The following is a 24660-nucleotide window of genomic DNA, read 5'->3' on the forward strand; positions in this document are numbered from 1 at the left end:
CTTTGTGCAGTGTAACAACAGCTAGTTCTTTAGCCTGTAGTTAGTTAAACAATTAGCATTACAATAACAAAAAAGTGTTAGCATAGCAAAGTCATCTAGTCTTGCATTAACAGATCTTCTGATACGTCTGGGGACTTCTAAATAAATGGCAGTTGCTGGAATGACAGTGAGAACAGCCACTAGCAAACCTACGCCTACTGCTTTGGAAACAAACCCTGTCACTGCCCGAATACACCCTAAAGATTTGGGTTGGTTCTGCAATGCAGGGTTTTTTAAACTCTCTTGTTTCCACACCGTTTTTTCAATGACAGCTGGGAGATTGTCCCAGCTGTTGAGTGAAGCCTTTTGAGACTGACTTCGAGTGAGTCGAGTCATCCAGCTCTTTTGACCGCTGCAGTCATTAAAGTCCTCATTTCCACACAAGAAGAGAGAGCCACACTGACCTTAGTGTGCAGAATATAATATCATAATTCCTTAAACACCACAGCAAATATTGAGATTAAACAATAATGCTGCACTGCCACTGGAAAAGTGACAAAAACTGAGAAAAACTTTCAGTTCATTTTCAAAACAATTCAGCTCTAAACGTACTGACACACATGCACCTCCTGTTTCAACAAATAAGAAATCAGTTTATATATGATATGGAAGAAAAGAAAAAAGTACATGCTACAGTTTGGACTCTATCAGCTTATACCCCCCCCCCCCACACCACCACCACCACCACCATTAGCCCCACCCCTCCCTGTGTAAGCCAATAGGGAACACGGAAGTGAATCATTTGCTACCTCTCTTCCTCTGGCAGCCAGCTGCTCCGATACTGTGATGAAAGACCAATGAAGTGAAATGAGCTGCTGTCCCTGAGTCAGCTGTAGGCCATAGTGCGTGCCAAAAATTGGTAGCGGTGGACATCTTTGTGGGGTATTAAACAGGTTGACTTAACATTGCCCCCCACCAGTATGTCTGCAGCTACTATGCCACGCCCCCCGTGGTGACGAGACGTTGGCACGCACTATAGGGTCACACTCTGGGTCCCATGTACATGCATGCATGCACATGTGAATGTGAATGTCAGAGTGCTTCTGAAACGCAGAGGCACACAGACACATTCTCTCTTTCTTTCTGTCACTCACACACACACACACACACACAAACATACATGCATGTGCACACTCGCGTACACGCGCGCACGCACACACACACACACACACACACACACACACACACACACACACACACACACACACACACACACACACACACACACACACACACACACACACACACACACACACACACACACACACACACACACACGCCTGTAAATACCGTTCTGTGGCCTTGTTTGAAATGAATGTAGTTTGTAAATAAAGATTTCCCCTTGTCTTGAATACATTGCCGTGACTATTTAGAATTTGTTAAAACCTTTACGTATAGAGTACAGAAGTTCTGACGTCCATCCCCTGGTTCGTAAGGTAATTTCTCTATGGAGAATAACATTGGGTCATCTTAGAATCGTCTCATATAAGAATTGTGGTCCAAAAATAAACAAACTGTCTCGGCGATATTGTCAGGGAGGAGGTTTTGTATCGTTTATGATAGTCAGTCACTTATATTTGATACAGTCTGTTTCTGGCAAAAATGTAACTAATTCGGTGGAAGTAACATTAGCGTTTTCTCACCGTCAGTTGATGCTTCATATCCATAAGAGTCAAACCGCCGGGATCATTTGTTTATTTTTGGAACACAGTTCTTATTTGACGCGATATTAAACACGTCTATGAGAATTCAGAACGCTGGTGGAAAACCGCGAACCAGGTAGGATGTGTAAATTACGTCAGACTTCGGTGCTCTATAGTTGCCATATAATGAAAGCAAAGAAAACATAAAGGGAAATTATTTCCTTATTGACTGAACCAATGTACTTATAATAAAATAAGTGCTAGTGTAATTAAAGTTATGGTTGGCAAATTTGGAGAAATTAGCACAAGCTAGATTTTGAAAGTAAAGTTAGCAGTAGAGTAGCAGCAGAGGACAAACAAACTTTGAGACAGTTCATTATTTATTTATTTTCAAACAAAGAGAACATAAAACAGCCTCAAACAGGCCTTGTGTAAGGACTTATGAGGGCCTTGTTAACTGTTAATTAATGTGTATTATCACAATAGTGTAAGGATGTGTGGCCAATGTAAACAATGTTATATCACGTTACTGCAATTATACCGACACAGATGGCTGTCTGCTGATTTGAGGTCATCATCACCCACATCTTTAAGTGTCAATATCTTCTCAATCATTTTGAAATATTCAAAATTAGAATCAGATGTAGAGGTTGTTTTTTTTAGATTGTTTTTGGCTTTTATGCTCACAATTCGTTGCTCTGCCTACAGTATATAGCTATAAATTAACCACTTAAACACAAGCATCAGCGAAAGCTTTCCCCACAATAGCAGAAAACCGAAAAGACATTAGCATAGAGCCCTGAGGCACCATGTAGGCCTATGCGGTTTTAAGTGGTTAAGTGCACACCAAGACGCGTCCCTGTCCCTACAGGGCTCTGTGTACAAGTTAGGTCTATATTGTGTCTCCACATCAACTGTTTGTCTAAAAGGCATTCACTGTGGGGAAGACTAATTCATGTTTTACTGTATAATCACACTAAACCACTATGACCAAATATGGCTATTTATTAAATACTTTCCGAAAGTCATGAACATTCTTTTGTTTTTTTTTAAAGATTTGTTTATTGACAGAGTACAATGTACATCCATCCATTTTACATTTTATACAGCAATACAAGAAAAAAAACAATGGAAAACAAAAAGACAGAAAATGAACATTCTTTTGTGATTACATGTCAAAGTTTACGTTATCATTTGCAACAGTGGTGTAAAGTAACTAAGTACATTTACTTAAGTACTGTAGTACAATTTTGAGGTACTTTCACTTTACTGGATTCGTTTTAGTCAAGTACATTTTTAATTCCAGACTTTTACTTGTAACAGAGTATTTCTATATTGCAGTATTGATACTTTGACTTAAGTAAAACAAATTAGTACTTTTTCCAACACTGATTTGCAATGTTTATGATAGAGTGGGCAGTCCATTTGCCTTGTTTAGATTGTCTCTTTGAGACAGAGAGCACAAAAGCTGACAACAGACGAACTTACTCAGCTGAACAAAAGGCTGACATCTTTGCCTGTTCAGCGTCACTATATCAGATATTGAGAGCACAGCTCCCCCGTGTGGCGTAACAGAGGAACATCCAAAACCCAAGAGAGAAAATATAACCAACTGTACAAGTAACACAGAGGTAGAAGAATCAATCAGACTTTATTTATATAGCATAATTTGTACATCATATGATGTAACTCAATGCGCTTCGCAGAAACGAAAGGTTAAAAGAAAGGAAACATTTAAGGAGAGGAAGATAAAAAATCATTTAAAAAAACTGTTCAGTTCTATTAAAAATAAATGTACAGTTGTTATGTTTTTATATTCATTAAAATGAACAAAACTTGGGCCTCAAGATTATTTTTGAGAAATAAGTTGTCAAATTTCTCCAAGTACTCCGGTAAAGTTATTATTAGACTACACGGTGCTGTAGGCTACCCATTATTACTTTATGGAGGCTATAGTCTATGACAGTGGTTCCAGGGGTCCCCACATGATTTTGGGTGTGGGGGGGGGGGGGGGGGGGACAGATGGCAGTGAAGTGACAATGTAAGGACTTTTAAGACCTTTTTTAATAAGAAAAGTCTAAATGAAAAAAAGCATATAGCAATAGCATTACTGCATCAAAAGTAATCAACAAACTGTACCATAAAAACTGGTCAAACACTGGCCAAATTGGCAAATAATATAAGAAAGACCCAGGGTGCTGTGTGCCTATAATTGTTTTTGCAGGGTGCATGGGTGGAGTTGGAGGTAATCAGGGGAAGAAGAGACACCTGGCCACAGTATAAAAAAAACTATCCAGCTATAAAAACCTGCCTTTTTGATGCATGGTTCTCCCTTTTCAGTTGTGTTTGATTGTATTCATAGCCTTAGTTAATTTGGGCAGCAGCATGTTTCCCTGCCAGTTTATGTTGGTTAATAAAATCACCACTTTATTTTTTATTTTTGCATACTCTCTTGTGTGTTTCCCCTTCATGTGGCCTTAGAGCAGGGCCATAACAGGGGATACTGCTGGCTACATCTTGGCTCTGGGTTCCCAGATTGAAACATGCCTAGAAGCAGTGATGTAAAGTAACTATGTACATGTACTCAAGTACAATTTTGAGGTATTTTTACTTTAATGGAGTATTTACAATGTTCAGTACTTTTACTTCTACTCCACTACATCAGAGGCAAATATTGTACTTTTACTCCACTATAATTATTTGAACATTTTAGTTACTTTGCAGATCTAAATTATTATATTATAAAACATACATTAACCACTTTAGCCCTATTTTATAAATAGGCTATTTGAAAATAGCCAATCTAAAAGCTCATAACGCGTCGTGAGCTTGTAGATCGGCTATTTTCAAACATTTTGGTACTTTTGCTTTTGGTACTTTAAGAATATTTTAATGCCAATACTTTTGTACTTTTACTCAAGTAACATTTTGAACACAGGCCTTTTACTTTTATATTGTGGTTTTATACTTTTACTTAAGTAAAATATCTGAGTACTTTCTTCAGAGTGGTATGAGACAAAACTGCATGCCGGTGCCTCAACCATCTCAGAAATTAACCGTGTGACACCATAGGCTCGGAAATAAATACTAAAAGAACTATATATGTACATTTTTAACAAGTCGAGTACATAAAAAAATCAAGAGGGTTTATTTGTTTCTCACTTACAGGTACAATCATTTTTTTATTTGCGTTTTGAGTTCTTTTTTGTTTTGTTTTGTATTGTCCATGTCCGTGTTCAGGGTTCTGACAGCATATGGGACACGTGTTCTGACAGCACATTATGGTTACGTTACGGTTGTTTTTGTACATGCAAGTTCATGTTGCAATAGTTTTTGGGACCCATTAACCACAAAACAGAAGTGGAAATTTCACCAGACCTGAGGAAGGCGTGCACACATGCGCTGCTTGTAAGCCAAATTGTGTAATATGAAGCTGTCACCACAGAGGCACACATACAGTGCATATATATTTGATAAGTGCACTAGACATTTAAGAAACCATTGTGATGTTTACAAATGAACACATCAACAGAACTGCAGTGATTTAGTGCAAACTTTGTTGGATTGAGTCAAAAATGTTATGTATAACAATCAAGTGTTCAGAATGCTGAGGATTGGGGTGGGGGTGTTATTCCATCAGACAAGAGCTATTGAGATAGAGAGAGAGACTATCGACACTCCATAGCTTTCCGTTGTAAACAAAGAATATTCATATAATATTCTAAATTCAATAACTTCTTTCCAAAACCAACTTACAGTTGATTTGGAATTTGTTTAGGTGTGTTCAAGGATAACAGCAAGAACAATGCGGAAGCAACGCTTGCCTTCGGGGAAATCACAACAACACTACTGTATTGTTTAGTTCCAAACACTGAATCCTCATAACGGTGCTTGCATCCTAGTGAGATCAAATAGGGTCGTAACTCTCTTTCAACGATTCTTCATCAGACGACAGTCGTTTCATTGATGACTCTCTTGGTGCTCTTGGAGTTGTTATTGGTGATGCTTGGCGTGGCAGCGGAGGGCCCCTCGCTGATGAAGTTGAATACGCTACGCAGGGAGCGTCCAATGGTCTCCTTAAAACCTCGGCCAAGGCACACGTAGAGCAACGGGTTGATGCAGCTGTTTAAGTATGCCAGACAGACCGCCAGGCTATGTGCTAGGTATATGTTGGGAGCATGAGCAGAGGATAGAGGGGTCCCCAGCCTTAGGAAGTCCAACACGTACAGAGGCAGCCAGCACAGGAAGAAGCTCATGGCTACGGCTACAATCACCCGTTTCATTCGTTTGGTACGGGCCCCGCTGGACTTACTAGATGATCCCCCTGGCACTATCTTCTTGTACACCACCCAGTGACTGACCACAATTGCCAGAAAGGGCAAGAGGAATCCAAACAGGAAGCAGAACGAGGTGATGATCCAGGCAGCGCTTGGTGGGGTGTACGATATTACGCACACCCTCTTCAACTCGCCAGCTTTGATCTGGTCGCTGTACGTGAACTGGGGGATGCTGGCGAGCAGGGCCAGCATCCAGACACCGACACACACCATGGACGCCTGCCGGGGCCGCCGGTGATTCTGACTCCACACAGGTTTGATGACTAGCAACAGGCGATCCAAGCTGATCACCACCAGCAGCCCGACACTGCAGTACAGCACCATAAAGAACAGGCCCTTCACCAGGCTACAGGCCACCGCGCCAAAGTGCCAATGGTCATCGTGGGCCAGAGGCACCATGAGCAGCGGGAGCGAGAGGCAGCATAGGAGGTCTGCTACAGCGAGGTTGAGAAACCACACCGAGTTGACAGAGCGAGTCATCTGGAAGCCGGTCACCCACACCACCAGGGCATTCCCGGGAACTCCCAGCAGGAAGACAAGGCCGTAGCTGAATAGCAGCACTATCTGGAACGGTTGAATCTCAGGTCTTGTGAAGTCAGGAAATGGCAGGTGGCTGTCATTGTGAGTGATATTCCAGTTGAAGTCTTCAAAGTTGAAGTCTTCCATGATTTGGGCTGTCGTATGGAAAAAAGATTTGTCAGTAAAATGGCATGACTGAAAGGTTCTACAATTACATTAAATGAGTATTGTTTTAATCATTTCACTTCATTTCAAGTGAAAGGCTTATCCTAATGTTCACTATAGGATAGTGCCATTTATGTGGATGAAAAAAAAGTTTGATTACGATGATCTTACTAGAGCTCAACCTTTTTCTTTCTTTGAATGATGTGTTTTCACTGTAAACTATCCACTTATGGATGAATAACTTCTCTCACGTTTAAAGAACTAACCAACTGTGTTTCACATGTCTTAAACAATACACTGTTTCTGTCTTTTCTAAGGAGAGACCTTGAACCATAAAGAGCTCTATAGTTCAAAAAGGAGTATGACTGTCTGTCTCCAGATAAAATGTTATTTCTTAACTTGGAACAAGTGACTCATTCAAGGTCAAGGATGGGGCCTGCACTAAATGATTACCCAAGCATTTCTGTGTATGCACTTGTAACATCTGATTCCACATGCATTTCTATCAGTAGTTATACAACACCCACACATATCTTTATTAACTTTTATGTAGAACTATTGTTATTATTGTATTTAAGCCGGTTTGTCGCATGTTCCAGGTCCTAAATGATGTGTCTGGCCCACCATCTAACCAAACTGACTTGCCGACCCCTGTGCAGGTCAGCTGCGCATTAGTGAGGACTGATATCCACAAGTGTCCCATGAGGCCTTGCGTGAATTATGGGCATCACTTCCTGTTGTCAGTCATTCAATTCATTTGAGTGATCCGTGTCAGTCAACAATAATATGGAAACACAACCTGACAGAAATTTAAAAAAAAAGAATCAGTGTGCCTACTTATTCTACAAGATCTCCCTCCACACATGACGAAAAATGTTCGTCGACTAGCTTTTTTCACTGACGAAAACGAAATAAAAACAAAATGAAAACTAAGCTACGATGACTAAAACTGAGACTAAATATATTGACAATTTCGTCAACAAATAAAAAACAGACAAAAACTTTAGGGAGGGACTAGTGGAGAAGAGATCCAGTAGAACTAAAAGACAAGTCCTTTTATGTTTGGTTGCGCTCGGGTGTTGCGCTCTGAAAATAGCAGATCTACAAGCTCACAACGCGTCACGCTGCGATGCAGATCTGCTATTTTCAGCATGCAACCAAGTGTAAAATCAGCCATTACGACGCCATCAGGGCACCGCCAAAATACATTTTAGTCAACTAAATCAACTTGAACTCCTACAGAGTTTGACAAAACATCACGCAAATCTCTATAGTCATGTGATCAAGCGGATCTGTGCCTTGTAACTTGTAACTAAGTAGATTTACATAAGTACTGAATTTTGAGGTATTTGTACTTTACTTGAGTACTGTATTTCCAATACTTTAACATTTTGCAATGCGTCGCATTGGGAGCTTGTAGATCGGCAATTTTCAAAAGATTTGTATAGATTTGAAAACTTGAAATGGGACATTCTGCATAATTAGTACTTTCTACTTTTGGTACTTTAAATACATTTTGATGCCTATACTTTTGTACTTTCACTCAAGTCAATTTTGAATTCCAGACTTTTACTTGTAACAGAGTATTTCTAAATATTGCAGTATTGATACTTTTACTTAAGTAATAAATGTGAATACTTTTTCCACCACTGGTGCTTTATTCATCATGATACTTTTTTCTGTGACATACAATATGTTACATACAGCCAGGTCTTTGTCATGCATAATCCCTCTGTAGGAAATTAATGCAATAAGCCACAATAGGTTGTGGTTATACAACTATGATGTTAGTGGTGTTGGGAAATAGCACAACAACAGTGTGCTATTTGGCAGGGCTGTCATGGCCCTATCAGAGGCCCTGTCGTGGTACCATGGTAATATGATACCAATTACCATGGTAACACGTTACCAGCCCTGTCAAAGGGATGTCAGGCCATGTCAAGGGGACATCCCTGTAACAGGGCCTGACATCATGTATCATGGTCAGTAGCATGTCAGTATCATGTCAGTATCATGGTCAGTATCATGTCAGTATCATGGTCAGTATCATGTCAGTATCATGTCAGTATCATGGTCAGTATCATGTCAGTATCATGTCAGTATCATTGTCAGTATCATGTCAGTATCATGGTCAGTATCATGTCAGTATCATGTCAGTATCATGTCAGTATCATGTCAGTATCATGTTAGTATCATGGTCAGTATCATGTCAGTATCATGTCAGTATCATGTCAGTATCATGGTCAGTATCATGTCAGTATCATGTCAGTATCATGTCAGTATCATGTCAGTATTGGGGGTGGCCATAGCTGAGTGGTTAGTGAGCCCGCCTAGGGAGCCAGAGGCCCTTGTTGCCCCAGGTACGATTCCAGGCCACGCCAGCATATGTGTCGATGAAATGAAATTTGTCCCTGAGCAAGACTCTTAACCCCTAATTGCTCACAGGCCCTCATTGGAAACAAGCCCGCAAGGACTTTCATGAACGTCCTGTTGAAAGGAATTATCATGGTCAGTATCATGTCACATGTCACATGTCACACAGTGCTTTTCGGCAAGCAACACCATCGTACGACGGAGTACAAATTAGGCTTTAGTAGCCTTTCCAGACATGCTTCCACCTGTACAAATCTAGTCAATCTTCCATCATCATCATCCCAATAAAAAACATGCTACACACAAGTTAATTGAAAAAAAAGTAGGATGAAATTAAAAAATGTGCACTTGAATATATTAAAAGGCTCCCCCCTAAGAGCACCTAAGAGCACCTCAGTCACAGTGTCCCCTTTAAAAAACATTGTTTCCAGCGCCCCCGAACTTCTCTGTATGCCCCCTGGGGGACTTCCCCTTTGATAAACACTAACATAGATAAAATGTGGTTCATTAGGTCTACAGCTACACCAAGGTGAGTAATCTGAATGAATTAAATAATCACATGAGAAATTCAACAACTTATTTCTCAAAAATAATCTTGAGGCCTAAGTCTTGTTCATTTTAATGAATATAAAAACATAACAACCGTACAATAATTTTGTATAGATTTTGTTAGTTTCTTTTCGGTTACTTTATTTTGGTTTTAGGGTTAGGGTTAGGTTAGGGTTATGTTATCTAATGCTTATTTTGGCCTGATTTTACTGATTTATTATCAAAAAATCTATCTATCTAAATAAACCCCCCCTTCCCCCTCAGGATTTGTGCAACATGGATTTGTGTGTCATAGATGACTGACATCATGACTGATGTCTCAGTCTGGTCACATGAAGTCCAATCTGGGAACCCAGAACCAAATGAGAAGGAAAAACAGCGCCCTCTGCTGTTTGTACTATCTCACTTGGCTCTGGGACAATGACGACGTAGCACCTGTGCGCAAGGAAACCGGGGTTTTGGTCTGCCTTCAGCGTTTCACTTCCGGTGGAGCGACTATGTTTTCATTCCCACTAACAATATTTCTACACGGAACACTAACACCACTTCTCCCAGAGAACATGGATCGTTTTGGTTATAAGCCCACTTGTTTCTATGATGAAAGAGCAAGTTAAAATGTGAATATCTTTCCGTGGTTTTGCCTGCTCCGCGGACGCTATTGTTAAATTAGTTTTGGTTGGTTTCAAGTGGGGAAGGATCGGCGGACACGTAAATCCCGCCCACTACATTTGATTGGGTAAAGCGCGGCCTGCTTCCTGATCTGAAGGCACGCCCACTTGTAGCCCAGTGTGTACACGTTATGACGAACCTTCACGACAGATTCCAACGCAGAGCAGAATCTGTTCTTTAGAGATTACATGAATAGTCCAGGCATTTTAAGCCAAAATGGGGGTCAACCTCCCACTAATTGCAACAAAACCAAACTCAGCTGATTTTGTATCCTCCATATGTCCTGAATCACAGAAAAAAAGTGGCAAGGAATCGTATGAAGGGAAAGTTTTGAAAATGACCTGTAAGTATAATGCTTTTTGGCCCTTTCTGCTAGATTTGACTATGCTGTATTTGTTCCTTGTAGCAAAACAAGGATACAGAATATCAGTGACAAGAATTTATGCGCACACAATATCACACTACAAAATATCAAAATGCTTAAATAGGTGATGTCACAATTTCCCATTGACGCCCATGTTAAAAAAGGATTTGAGCATGTTTTCTTGTCTAATTTCCACAAAAAAGGTTCAATACTGCCCACTATCAACCAGAAACTGTTGGATGCAGTACAGCGCTTGTAAAAAGAAAAAGAAAAAACACCTTAACCCTTCGAGTGCTATTGCTGCATTTTATGCATTGTTATGAACTAATGTTCATTTCATATACATTTTTATGTGAAGCACTTTAAGCTGCATTTTCTGTATGAAAGTGAAATAAAGTTATTATTATTATTGTTATTATTAATATTATTAATATTATTATTATGAAGTGAATAAAAAATATTTTAGAAATCAGAACCTTGATCAGCTGGCTCAGATGACTGAGGAATGGTATTCCGTAAGGGTGTATTCTCTCCTCAATGCTGTTTAACATCTACATCTATGACCTACCAGATACAACATGGGGCGGCAGTGGCTCAGGGGTAGAGTGGCCGGGGTAGAGTCAACTGGAAACCGCAAGGTTCCCAGTTCGATCCCGGGCCGGGGGGCTCCCCCAGAGTTAATGTCGAAGTGTCCTTGAGCAAGACGTTGAACCCCTAATTGCTCTCGATGAGCAGGTTGGTGCCTTGCATGGTTTCCTCCGCCATCGGTGTATGAATGTGTGTGTGAATGGGTGAATGTAATGCACAATCTATGTAAAGCGCTTTGGATAAAAGCGCTATACAAATGCACCATTTAACGTTTACCATTTACAACATTAAAAAAATATGGTTATGTGGACGACCTAGCCATCATGCTCAGATGACTAACATGGAAGCAAAGACCAACAGGATGGCCATAGCTGAATGGCTAGAGAGCCAGCCTCAGAAGCAGAAGGTCTCAAGTTCGATAACCGGCCCTGCCAAGTTGTTGATGTGTCCCGATGACCTGTGCAATACACTGAACACGGGATCAAATAGGTCTAATTATAATTGAAGGTGATGGAAGACTGTCTCAACCAAGACATGGGCACCATGGTACCCTACCTCCACAGGTGGCGTTTGTAGCTCAGCATTGGCAAGACAGTGTCGGTGGCATACCAGCTTCACAACAGAGAAGATGGTACAAAATGCAGTGCTTTTCATCAACAAAATCACATGCACATAGTGCTTCACATAAGAATGTATAAGAAATGAACATGAAAACCGAGTGCATACAAATGCATAATGCATAACATACAGAAATGGCACTTGAAGGGTTAAGATTAGTTTCTTCTTCTTTTTTTTTAACAAGCACTGTAATGCATCCAACACAGTTTCTGGTTGATAGTGGACAGTATTGAACCTTTTGTGTGGAAATTAGACATATATATCTTTTAACATGGGCGTCAATAGGAAATTGTGACATCAGCACATCACCTATTTAAGCATTTTTCAATATGTTCCACCACTGGGATTTCTTAGGACTTTTGATATGTTATAACTAACATATTTATGAAACAAAAAAAGTTGAAAGAGTTTCTGTTGCAATTTGTCCTAGGTTAACCCCTTATTATCCATAGAATGCCTATACTTAATATGCCTGTTTTGAATGGGCCACTTAATTGCAGCTTTCTAAAGATCCGCTCATCCAAACAAGTTCAAACTTGATACTGCATTTCCCTGGGTCCCCAGCAACACACCTGACAAATGTCGACTTCATACAGTGTTCGGTTTTCAAGATATATAATTGTATATGTAATAATAGTGTGGATGGCGGCCATTTTGAATTAAAATAATTTCCCTACATGCAATTCCTTGCGACTTTTTTCCTCTCATTCAGGACATATTTAGGACACAAAATCAGCTGAGTTTGTTTTTGTTGCAATTAGTGGGAGGTCAAGTGACAATATTACTGGACTAGAAGTCAGATCCACATTGGAGCCACAGCGTTCCCATGGATCATGAAATCCACATTATTTACTAGTTTATATGTTTATATATCGTTGCTGTCGGGAAGAAACCTCTTATCTCTAAATCCTAACTTGTTGTGTTTATTTATTAGCTACTCAATTTACAAGCTACAATTTTAGGCAATAACATGAAATGAATATATTCATTTTTGATTTACCATTGGTTGCTGTGTTCTTGTACCAGAACCCCCTTTAAATTGCAAGTCACTCATCATCATGATATTGAATTATCCACAGGGAGAGCATGTGGTAAGTTGAAAGTGAGAGAGAAAAGAAGCAAATATCAGACCAGTGCTATTATAACAATTGTAACTTTTAACTAGGTTATTTTTTCAGTATAATCCTAGAATATCAGATTCCTAGTAGTAGGGCACTTTAGAGGCTCCGTGAGCACCCCAAAAACACATCTCTGTAACCTGTTTTTTTAGGACCCTAAAGGTGTCTAGTTATGATTTTTTCTTGTTGCCGTTGTCAACTAATGTCCCATGGGGTTTATTTTTAACCATTTCTGACACCTACCCCCAACCCAAACCATAACATGGAGATAACAGAGAATACCATAACTCTTGAAGTAAACAACCTACAGCGACAAATGAACACATTTTTCTATATCATTTTGACCCAAGGAATTCATTAAAGTGGTTATTATTAAGATTCAAGCAGGTCTTGACTCTATTTCAGGACAGAAACTGAAAAAAAATAACAGAAATTGTCAAAATGTCACATCTATATTAATCCTTGTATTAAATACTTAAGGTGTATTCTACTTTACCCCATGTTTTTAGGACCCTTATGGTGTCTAGTTAAGATTTCTTCTTGTTGCCCAGGTCAACTAATGTCCCATGGGGTTCATTTAGTGACCATTTTAAATCGATGTCCTCAGGAGTGGCGTTTTCATATCTGAACCAGACAACGTACAAAGACAAATAAACCCACTTTTTCATAGAATGTTTACACCAGGAATCTAATGGAAAGGTCACTGACATGGTACAACCATTCTTTATTGGTGAAAAACACACACATATCAAATTCTGGCTTATATTTAGGCATAATATAACTTTCTTAAATAATCAAAACACAATTTCACTGATCAGTATCATCCATCTCATCATGAAACTCCACCTCCCTCTCATCATCATCATCATCACTGATGACACCAGCAGCCAACAGGTCAATGAGAGATTGGGGCAGAATTGGCCCACAAGACCAGACAGGCTCCAAAATCCCTCCTTCCGTCTTCTGCCACCATGACCATCATCGTAGGATTTAGGCCTACAAAAGATTGGCTCAGCTGCTCGCTTGTAACAGGTCACTCTATAGTTCACCCACTGGATGTGGGGGATGAGTGTGTCCTGGCATGGGGGCAAGCGAGCTGGTCCACGCCTCAGCCTCTACTGCGCCTTGATGGAATTCCATCAAGGGCGCAGTAGAGGCTGAGGCGTGGACTTTCGTAGAAATTCATAGTGCAAGGTCCAGCCACCAGGAAACCCCAGGACTTTAAGTTCTTTCTGGGCAATGAGGAAAATAAGCGACAGCTCTGCGAGTTGATGCTCAAGGTCTGGGGGAGTAAGGAGGCAGCATCGCGGCTGGCAAAATGTGAAACAGCTGCTCTCATCGTGGAAGGAACAGCTCATAAACTTGTGGCATTAGATTGAGAAGTGAGTTGATTGATCAATACCTAGATAACTTTGGTGAGTTCTTGTGTTAGCAGATTTGCCAAGAATGATTGTTGATGTTGATGACAACATCAACCTGCTCATCTACCTTGACACTGGCACAGGCAGGCACCGTCAGCTGGTAAATGTCACAGAGCTAGCAACCTCTCTTGGGCAGCCATACTGTAGCACCCTGCGTGGGTACCATCAGGGCTGTACTAGTTCCTTCAAGGGCAAGGTGGCACCACTCAAAAAGCTCCAGAAGAACCCCACATTTCAAAAGGCTTTCAGGTTGGTGTATGATCATCCTAACAATATTTAATGATGATGATGATGATAAGAGGGAAGAGGTTGAGATGGATGATACTGATCAGTGAAATTATGTTTTGATTATTTAAGAAAGTTATATTATGCCTAAATGTAAGCCAGAATTTGATATTTGTGTGTTTTTCACCAATAAAGAATGGTTGTACCATGTCAGTGACCTTTCCATTAGATTCATGGTGTAAACATTCTATGAAAAAGTGGGTTTATTTGTCTTTGTACGTTGTCTGGTTCAGATAAGAAAACGCCACTCCTGTGGACATCGATTTAAAATGGTCACCAAATGATGAACCATGGGACAAGAAATCTTAACTAGACACCATAAGGGTCCTAAAACATGGGGTAAAGTAGAATACGCCTTAAGTATTTAATACAAGGATTAATATAGATGTGATTTGAAAATTCTGTTTAGTTTTTTGCAGTTTCTGTCCTGAAATAGAGTCAAGACCTGCTTGAATCTTAATAATAACCACTTTAATGAATTCCTTAGGTCAAAATCATCTATAGAAATGTGTTAATTTGTCTCTGTTTGATATTTGTTGTTTACTTCAAAAGTTATGGTATTTTCTATTGTCTCCATTGCATGGTTCGGGTTGGGAATAGGTGTAAGAAATGGTTAAAATAAACCCCATGGGACATTATTTGACCAAGGCAACAAGATTAAAACCTAACTAGACACCTTTAGGGTCCTAAAAGACATTATGGTAAAAAATAATATACCTTAAAAATGTAGTACAAAGAGAAATATAGATGTGATTTCAAAATATTCTGCTATTTTTTTTGCTGTTTCTGTCCTGAAATGGAGTCAAAATGTGCTTGAATCTCAATATTAACCACTTTAATGAATTCCTTGGGTCCAAATGATATAGACAAATGTGTTCATTTGTCTTTGTAGGTTGTTTACTTCAAGAGTTATGGCATTTTCTGTTATCTCCATTTAATGGTTTGATTGGGAATAGGTGTCAGAAAGGGTTCAAATGAACCCCATGGGCCATTATTTGACCAGGGCAACAAGAATACTTCTTAACTAGACACCATAAAGGTCCTAAAAAACATGTGGTAAAAAAAAATACACCTTAAAAGTTTAGTACAAAGAGAAATATAGATGTGATAATTGTGATTTGAACATTTTCTGCTAGTTTTTGGCTGTTAATGTCCTGAAATAGAGTCAAGATGTGCTTGAATCTTTAAAATAACCACTTTAATGAATTCCTTGGGTCAAAATGATATAGAAAAATGTGTTCATTTGTCGCTGTATGTTGTTTACTTCAAGAGTTATGGTATTCTCTGTTATCTCCATGTTATGGTTTGGGTTGGGGGTAGGTGTCAGAAAGGGTTAAAAATAAACCCCATGGGACATTAGTTGACAACGGCAACAAGAAGAAATCATAACTAGACACCTTTAGGGTCCTAAAAAAACAGGTTACAGAGATGTGTTTTTGGGGTGCTCACGGAGCCTCTAAAGTGCCCTACTATAACATGTTGCTACAGAGTTGTGTCATACGGACACATAGCCCCTACGGAACCTCTCCCTCCGCTAAGTAGCTCCGAGATGAGGTCCCTCTTTAATTCCTGCCGGCTGCGGTACCCATTTTCGCACATTTTCCACTTTTACATGTTTCTTACCCCTTTCTGCACATCGTATCCAAAAAGCAAAGCAATTGCGCCACTCTCTCAGATGTTTTAAGTTCTAGCGGAACATAACAGCTTCCAACGTGTTGAAGAAAGTATTTAATTTGCATCGGATTTCATCCGGTTCCATGTTTTTAAGACATTGCGCAAGAGTTGCGCCCGTAGAGATAACATTACTTATTACCCTACTGGTCAAATGTTGAATTGCATCTTCGAATGCAAAATATTATGGAACCGGATGAAATCCGATGCAAATTAAATACTTTCTTCAACACGTTGGAAGCTGTTATGTTCCGCTAGAACTTAAAACATCTTGAGAGAGTGGCGCAATTGCTTTGCTTTTTGGATAGGATGTGCAGAAAGGCAGGGACGTGCTCAGATAGACTCTAGGTGGTGCTAGAGCACCTGCCCTTTGCCCTCTTGACCAGAAATGCCCTTTTTTTTTTTTTATAATTTAGAGTATGTAGCCTATGGTGACATCGATCAATTCTGGATTAAAAGCTTTTAATATATTAACAATTCCCCAAAATGTGCATTGCAATTTTCTTCTATAAATCTCACACTACTAGGGCAGCCGGCGGTTCCGCGCGCCGCGCAAGGTGCCCTTTTTTTTTTACTTGAGCACCTGCCCCGCAAAATGTCTGTGCACGCCACTGCAGAAAGGGGTAAGAAACATGTAAAAGTGGAAAATGTGCGAAAATGGGTACCGCAGCCGGCAGGAATTAAAGAGGGACCTCATCTCGGAGCTACTTAGCGGAGGGAGAGGTTCCGTAGGGGCTAACGGACACAAGGACTGAGGTGCACTGCAGAAGGCTCTGAAACATCTCCACTCACTCACAGGCTTAACACAGTTTTGCTTCCCACTGTTTAGGATCTAGCATCTCTCTGACCCCTGTCTCTATCTCCTCTCCAGAGCACATTTTTCCACAAACACAATGAGCAAAGTCTTACACAAGCATAGCCATGGTTCACATGACGCTTGTATACAAGCGTCATGGTGCCGAGTCCCCCTGGTCTAAAGTTGTGTTCGATTTTTTCACATTGCCATCTCTCACATAAACATAAACGTTCAGATTTCAAATATAAAGTGCTTACCACCGAGCCACGGATGTTACAAGGCGACGCGAACCGCGATAAGTACTCGTATCTCCCGTATTGTTCAATAAAAAGCATTTGAATCCCATCGCCAGCCATTTTCTCCAAATTGTCTCCGATACTTTCAGCCATGCGACACTAATGGTTGGGAGGTGTATTGCACTCTGATACATTACAACAAAAAAAAAAAAGAAGAAGAAAATGGCCGGCGATGGGATTAAAATGCTTTTTATTTAACAATACGGGAGATACGGGTACTCATCGCAGTCCGCGTCGCCTTGTAACATCTGTGGCTCGGTGGTAAGCACTTTATATTTGAAATCTGAACGTTTATGTTTATGTGAGAGATGGCAATGTGAAAAAATCGAACACAACTTTAGACCAGGGGGACTCGGCACCATGTTTCAGGGCTAACACAAGCACACCGGAGAGCGCACAGTGAGCCTACCCTGTCAACACAGCGGCACCCCCAGGGTCCTAGGGTCCTAGCGCCCTTCATATACAGCACACAAACACATAGGCAGGCAGACGCACAGATTTTTTTCAGGTGGGTCTAAAATGCTGCCCACGGTGCCCACCTACAGTCTATGGTGCCCACCCAATCAAAATGAATAAATGTTACAGATATATTTTGTGGTATTTTTTCTATTGGCATAAAAAAAAATCCATCCTTATCAGGACCGGTCCTGATAAGGATGGGATAGAGGATATTGTTGACCATAATTATTGTGAGGTTCAATATATGTGAGATGTGTTACTAGACACCTTTTCATTTATTCCAAGATGAATACAAAGAGATCTAGAATGTGAAATAAGCAAAGAGAAATGGTTGAATATAGTTTCCAAGGTTGGTTGGGCCACTAGGGATATTCGAAGCAACTTTACCCATTACAAGATCATATAGATTTTACTATACTCCTGTGAAGCTTTTTAGGATGGGTTTGGTCGAAGACAAAAGGTGTTGGAAGTGTAAAGGAGAAACTGGAACATTTTTGCATGCCTTCTGGGAATGCCCTGTGGTAGTACCTTTTTGGAGAGAAGTTCTGAGGGAAATGGGAGATTGGTTGGGACAAACATTGCCCGAATCTCCACTGTTCTGTCTTCTTGGAGATAGCACACTCTTGCCACAAGGTGTCAGCAAAGGTCAACATGCATTGATTACGGCAGGGCTCATTACTGCAGCTAGGCTGATATTAAGAAATTGGAAGAGCTCATGTACACCAGGGCTGGCAGATTGGACCCAATTTATGACTGAGACTGCATCTTATGAATATCTGATTGCCAGAAAAAACTATGTAAAAGGGAAGTTCCATCTAGTATGGGACGTCTTCTTTTTGTACATAAAGGGTTTGCTGCATTGATGTTGAAAAAGATCGCAATTGATGTATAATCACAACTGATAATAAAGGGGTGTAGGGGGGTGTTGTCCACTTAGCTTTGTTATGACTGCCTGTTTTAGTTATGTTTTATTCATTTTATGTTGTTGTTGTTTAATTTATCTGTACTGTTGTGTTGTTGGTCTTTCTGTTATGTTATGTCATGTTTATCACAACGTTTTCACTTATGGAAAATCCGCTTGCTCACGTCTGTCGGCATAGGTCCAAAGTTCATGTGTAAATCGTTTCGTGCAGATTGCTCAAATAGTCAGGGGATATTAAAAACATCTTGGAATAAATTCCTTACCAAAAAAAATCTTCACCAATGTGTTTGTAAAGGTGTCTAGTAACACATCTCACAAAGACTGAAATGCAGTTTCCCTAGGAGAATTTGTGACAGCTCCTGAAAGTTGGGGTACCCACCATAACCTTATGCGGGTAAAATAAATCACATTTTAATTCTGTTTTAAGTAGCATGTGATGAGTCAAACTAGGGTGTTTTTCTGATTTTGAATCCATTGCAAGCATTTGTTTTGCACCAAAACCACTCCTTGGGCTAAAAATGGCCATAGCCATCCTTTTGTATACTTTTTGTGTAAAAAGCCCATTGAGATTGGGCCGTTTTTAGGAGTGGTTTTGGTTTTATTTGCTTTTAATAACTTACAGGAGTTCTTACTGTATGGTGTGTGTGTGTGTGTGTGTGTGTGTGTGTGTGTGTGTGTGTGTGTGTGTGTGTGTGTGTGTGTGTGTGATATGAAATGTGAGCTTACCATAATCACAGTAATCCTTAATCATATTCCATCATATTCAAACAAAATCACTGTATTTTATTAGATATTATATTGATATTATAGCTATTTTCTCCAGCTCCCTGTGGTGCATGAACCCCCCACCACTATTGTGTGGGGTGGGTCTATGATGGACCCACCACGCACAATAGTGGGGGTCCCCAGGTTGCTCTTAGTCAGGATGGTGGTCCCTGGGTCAAAATTAGTTGAAAACCCCTGCTCTACCATATTGCTTCGAGCCTGATAGGCCTCGAACCCTTAAAAAAAATACTTCCACCATGTTCAGTTTTGAACAGAAACTCTAGACTTTGGACAGACATGGATGTATAATGCAACTGGCTGGTGGAGGCAAACAACTGCAATGCATTATTTGTAGTAAATTACACATTTCGCTTACTCAAATGGGAAGCATTAATGTGTGTCTATCATATTGCTGATACTCAGGATCTGATGCGAGTAGCCCTTGCACTGTTAAGGGTGAGTGCATGTGTAGACTGTGTAATTGGGTGTGTGTGTGTGTGTGTGTGTGTGTGTGTGTGTGTGTGTGTGTGTGTGTGTGTGTGTGTGTGTGTGTGTGTGTGTGTGTGTGTGTGTGTGTGTGTGTGTGTGTGTGTGTGTGCATGTGGGTTGTGGGTTTGTCTTAAACTAAAACAGAATCGTATACAGTATGTTGAAAGATCATTATTTCCAAATTATTGTTTGCAGGAGAGCTGATTGGAATTCTTGACAAGATTTCATAATTAACTTATTTATTAAACAATAAAAGCCATCAGTCATATAGCATTGTTGTATTTTGGGGAATCACTGGGTGATCACTAAAACAGAAGTGGTTTCACAACTTACATTTCACAAGACTTGAGGAAATAGAGCACACACACAGGGTGTGTTCAGAGTCAGACTGATAAAAATAAAAGCTTTTTGGAACGCTTTATCTGTGGAAAATCAAAGACATGACATCCTCTATCCCCGACATTGGGGCATTACAACCTCGTCCAGGAGCTCTGTCTGGAAAAAGCTTGTGTTATAAAGCCTATTAAGAGGCAAGGTGCAATTTAAACTGTTGCAGAAGGTTGAACCAGCAGTCTCTCAAACTCCGCTTGGCCCAAAAAAATCACTTTCTAGTGCCTTTTAAAAGCCTTTTGCACTATGCGGTTGCCATTTGGACATTTCTTATAGGTTTTAGTATAAAAAGGCGGTGCCTAGGTATTTTCTTTTTAGGAGGACAGTGTGCACGTGCACTGAACTAAGCCAATAGAGGGTATGCGTGTGACATCATCATCAAGTAGGAAGTTATGCAGGAATGCCTACTGAGTGTCAAAAAAATACTTTCTGGCCTTGACAGCCCATGCATCCAAACAGAAAAGTCATATCTGATTGCATTAAACAACATTAAACAATGTTAAACTCACTTTGCATGTTGCTTTGCCACTCGCTTTGCCACTCGATGTGCCATTCACTTTAAGCATGCGCATACCCTCTATTGTGCAATATTGTAGTCGTTGTGGAAGGCATAAACCCACACCACAGAGGCATACACACAAGAAATTTGATGAGTGCCGATATCACTTAAGCAACTCTGTGAACTCTGTGAAGTTCCCCAATGAACACACCAACAGAACTGCATGATTCAGTGCCAGGGTCATCAACAGGGGGTCCTCAGATTTACTACAGGGGGTCCGCCAATTTTTTGTGTGATATGATTTCTTTTTTTTCGCATTAACCCTAGCATCCCTACAAGCTATTGTAGATCTGCTATTTTTGGCAAAGAGGTATAGGAGGTATAGGAGCTTGTAGATCTGATATTTTTGGCAAAGAGGTATAGGTGTAGAGGGAAAAAAGAGCAGACCAAGTAAAAAGAAAAGGTTAATCTGAAACACAATTTTATACAATATAGAGGGAATCCCTGCTTCATCTCTCTCAGTCTCAGCTAAAGGGTCCTTGGCCTGAAAAGGTTGAAGACCCCTGATTTAGTGCATGTTTCTTGTTGGATTGAGTCTACAATGTGTATAAAATAATTTGTACAGAATGCTGATGAATGCCAGTTATCCTATGCTTAACACACTGGGTATAAGCTAATCGAGGTGTCTCCCTTCCCCTCGCCCTACTTGACTAATACATCAGACAACAGTCATGATATTACTGGTTCCCGTGCTCTTGGAGTTGTTATTGGTGATGCTTGGCCTGGCAGTGGAGGGCTCCTCGTTGATGAAGTTGAATACGCTACGCAGGGAGCGTCCCATGGTCTCCTTGAAACCGCGGCCAAGGCACACGTAGAGCAACGGGTTGATGCAGCTGTTCAAGTATGCCAGACAGACCGCCAAGGTATGTGTCAGGTAGATACTGGGGTATTTAGCAGAGGATCGAGTGGTCCCCAGTAATATGAAGTCCAACACGTTCAGAGGCAGCCAGCACAGGAAGAAGCTCATGGCTACGGCTACGATCACCCTCACCATACGTTTGGTACGGGCCCCGCTGGACCTGCTAGATGAGCCCCCTCGCACTGCCTTCATGTACACGACCCAGTGGCTGACCACAATCGCCAGGAAAGGCAACAGGAATCCAAACAGGAAGCGAAACGAGGTGATGACCCAGGCTCTTTCTGGGGTGTACGATATTACGCACTCCCTCTTGAACTCGCCGGCTGTGATCTGCTCACTGTGCGCGAACTGGGGGATGCTGGCGAGCAGGGCCAGTATCCAGACACCAACACACACCACGGACGCCTGCCGGGGCCGCCGGTGATTCTGACACCACACGGGTCGGAAAACCAGCAACAGGCGATCCAAGCTGATCACCACCAGCAGCAGGACACTGCAGTACATCACTAGGAAGAACAGGCCCTTCACCAGGCTACAGGCCACCTCACCAAAGTGCCAGTGGTCATCGTGGGCCAGAGGCACCATGAGCAGCGGGAGCGAGAGGCAGCATAGGAGGTCTGCCACAGCGAGGTTGAGAAACCACACCGAGTTGACAGAGCGAGTCATCCGGAAGCCGGTCACCCACACCACCAGAGCATTCCCGGGAACTCCCAACAGGAAGACAAGGCCGTAGCTGAATAGTAGCACTATCTGGAACGGTTGAATCTCAGGTCTTGTGAAGTCAGGAAATGTCACATTAATGTGAGTGAAATTCAAGTCGAAGTCATCGAAGTTGAAGTCTTCGGAGTAGTATTCCATGATCTTATTGAAAAAAGATTTGTTAGTAAAATGGCATGAAAGGTTCTACAATTACATTAAATGAGTGTTGTAAGATGTTTTAGTCATTTCACTTCATTTCAAGTGAAAGGCTTATCCTCATGTTAACTAATAGGATGGTGCCATTTCTGTCTACTTATGTCTCAGTATGTGGATAGTTTGAAATGTTAGTAATTCTTTTTTACCAGGATCTTATCAGTGAGGTTTTCACACCAGATTTTAAACTTCTATTTTTTCTTGATGCAACAACCATGGCTATACGGTTTGATCATACTAATGCAACGGGAAGAGAAATGCCGTACTTTCCATTAACTTGAAATGGCTACTGATAATTTAATCAGCAGGTACATTTTCAAGCTATCAAGCTAAGCCACTGAGATGCAAAGTAGAGAGAAATGGCACCATCCTATAGACGAATCCACAGAGCGCTCCCCTGGCGCAATCATAACTGCGGTGTCAGAATGCACACCGCAGCAGGAGTCAGACACCGCAGCGCTCTGTAGATTTGTCTATAGTGGGGACTGACCATTAGTGAGGACCAATATATCGACAAATTGTCGATGTATTGGTTACTTTTTCAATAGGTAATTTGTCATGGCCCTCAGCTGCATAAAAGTACAATAAAAATAAACTAAACACTACATCTGTGCATGTAGTGATAAATACTACATTTGTGCATGTAGTGGCCATAATACTGCAGTTGCCTTAAAATCAAACTGACCAGCCTTTTCTTTATATCGTGTCAAACCTTTCAGTTTTCCTCTTATGTCTCAATAATACCTCTCCCACATAAAGGCACTACATTAAAGTATTTGTGTTTCATAAACAATAATTTCATTTCAGTCATGCAGCAATTAAAAGACAACAAAAGAAGTCTTATTCTTAATGTTTTAACTTACTGCTTCAAAGTAGTCTTGATGTTGGTTCCTCACAGCACTGCAGAGATTAGGGAACTGTCTTTCTGTTCAGGAACATTTAAACAGACAACACACGCCCCCTTGGATGTTGCTCATTGAGATATAAAGATATAAAGATGTGTTGCAGATAAAGAAACCGCTGAGAGGGCATTAGTAGATGCAAACCAAACAGCAGTAATCTGAGGAGTGCTTCAACACTATAAATATACAACATAACACCCACGGGTGTTCCTCTTTTTCTGCTTCTTTTAGAAGTAATTTCCCCACCTATACCCTAATATTAAAATTGGTGAACCCTCCTAAGGTCTTCGGGTCATTTTGACCTGTTTTTCAATTTTCAACATCAAGGAAATCTCCATGAAACTTCTTCTGCTTGGCTTATTTACTGTACTAAACATGTGATATGAAAATGGCAGTGGTGGAAAATAACTAAGTACATGTACTCAAGTACTGTACTGAAGTAAAATTTTGAGGTATTTCCAACTTTCAGTACTTTTACTTAACTCAGAGGCAAATATTGTACTTTTACTCCACTACAATTATTTGAAAACTTTAGTTACCAGTTACTTTGTAGATTTGTATTATTATTACAAAACGAAAACCACTTCTGCCGATCTACAAGCTCACAATGCAACACGATGCAACGCATTGTGAGCTTGTAGATCGGCTATTTTCAAAAGACTTTTCATACATTTTGAACTTGTGAGAAGGGACATTCTGCACAATGAGTACTTTTACTTTTGGTACTTAAGTACATTTTGAAAACTGGACTTCTACTTGTAACAGAGTATTTCTACATTGCAGTATTGATACTTTTACTTAAAGGTAGGGTAAGTGATTTACTTTGGTTACTATAAGTGTTAAAAAGCTCTATATTCTGATAGTACTCATTGCTATAGAGTGTTTGTTCAGAAAAAGGAGTCTCCCATGTCTCTCCAGTTCTTTAGCTCTGTAGCAATGATTACTATCAGAA

General features: G+C 40.5%; 2 protein-coding genes across 2 annotated transcripts; both read right to left on the reverse strand.

The window, feature by feature from the left end:
* Positions 1-5626: 5626 nt before the first annotated feature.
* Positions 5627-23695, reverse strand: LOC308085765 (C5a anaphylatoxin chemotactic receptor 1-like; the record flags this gene model as incomplete). Its single annotated transcript, XM_080429076.1, has 2 exons — positions 23666-23695; positions 5627-6693 (listed from the first exon to the last, which is right to left on the reverse strand). Exon 2 carries the CDS (start codon positions 6683-6685, stop codon positions 5627-5629), a length of 1059 nt encoding a protein of 352 aa, XP_080285202.1. The 5' UTR covers positions 6686-6693; positions 23666-23695.
* Positions 20315-23695, reverse strand: c5ar1 (complement C5a receptor 1). Its single transcript, XM_080428030.1, has 2 exons — positions 23670-23695; positions 20315-22755 (listed from the first exon to the last, which is right to left on the reverse strand). The coding sequence occupies exon 2, from the start codon at positions 22750-22752 to the stop codon at positions 21694-21696; it is 1059 nt and encodes a 352-aa protein (XP_080284156.1). The 5' UTR covers positions 22753-22755; positions 23670-23695; the 3' UTR covers positions 20315-21693.
* Positions 23696-24660: the final 965 nt, after the last annotated feature.

This window comes from Gymnoscopelus braueri (assembly GCF_963280865.1).
Source record: "Gymnoscopelus braueri genome assembly, chromosome: 5".
Classification (NCBI taxonomy): domain Eukaryota; kingdom Metazoa; phylum Chordata; class Actinopteri; order Myctophiformes; family Myctophidae; genus Gymnoscopelus; species Gymnoscopelus braueri.

Bases quoted from the DNA above. Each gene is read 5' to 3' on its own strand.
- c5ar1 (XM_080428030.1), bottom strand. From the start codon at position 22,752: ATGGAATACTACTCCGAAGACTTCAACTTCGATGACTTCGACTTGAAT.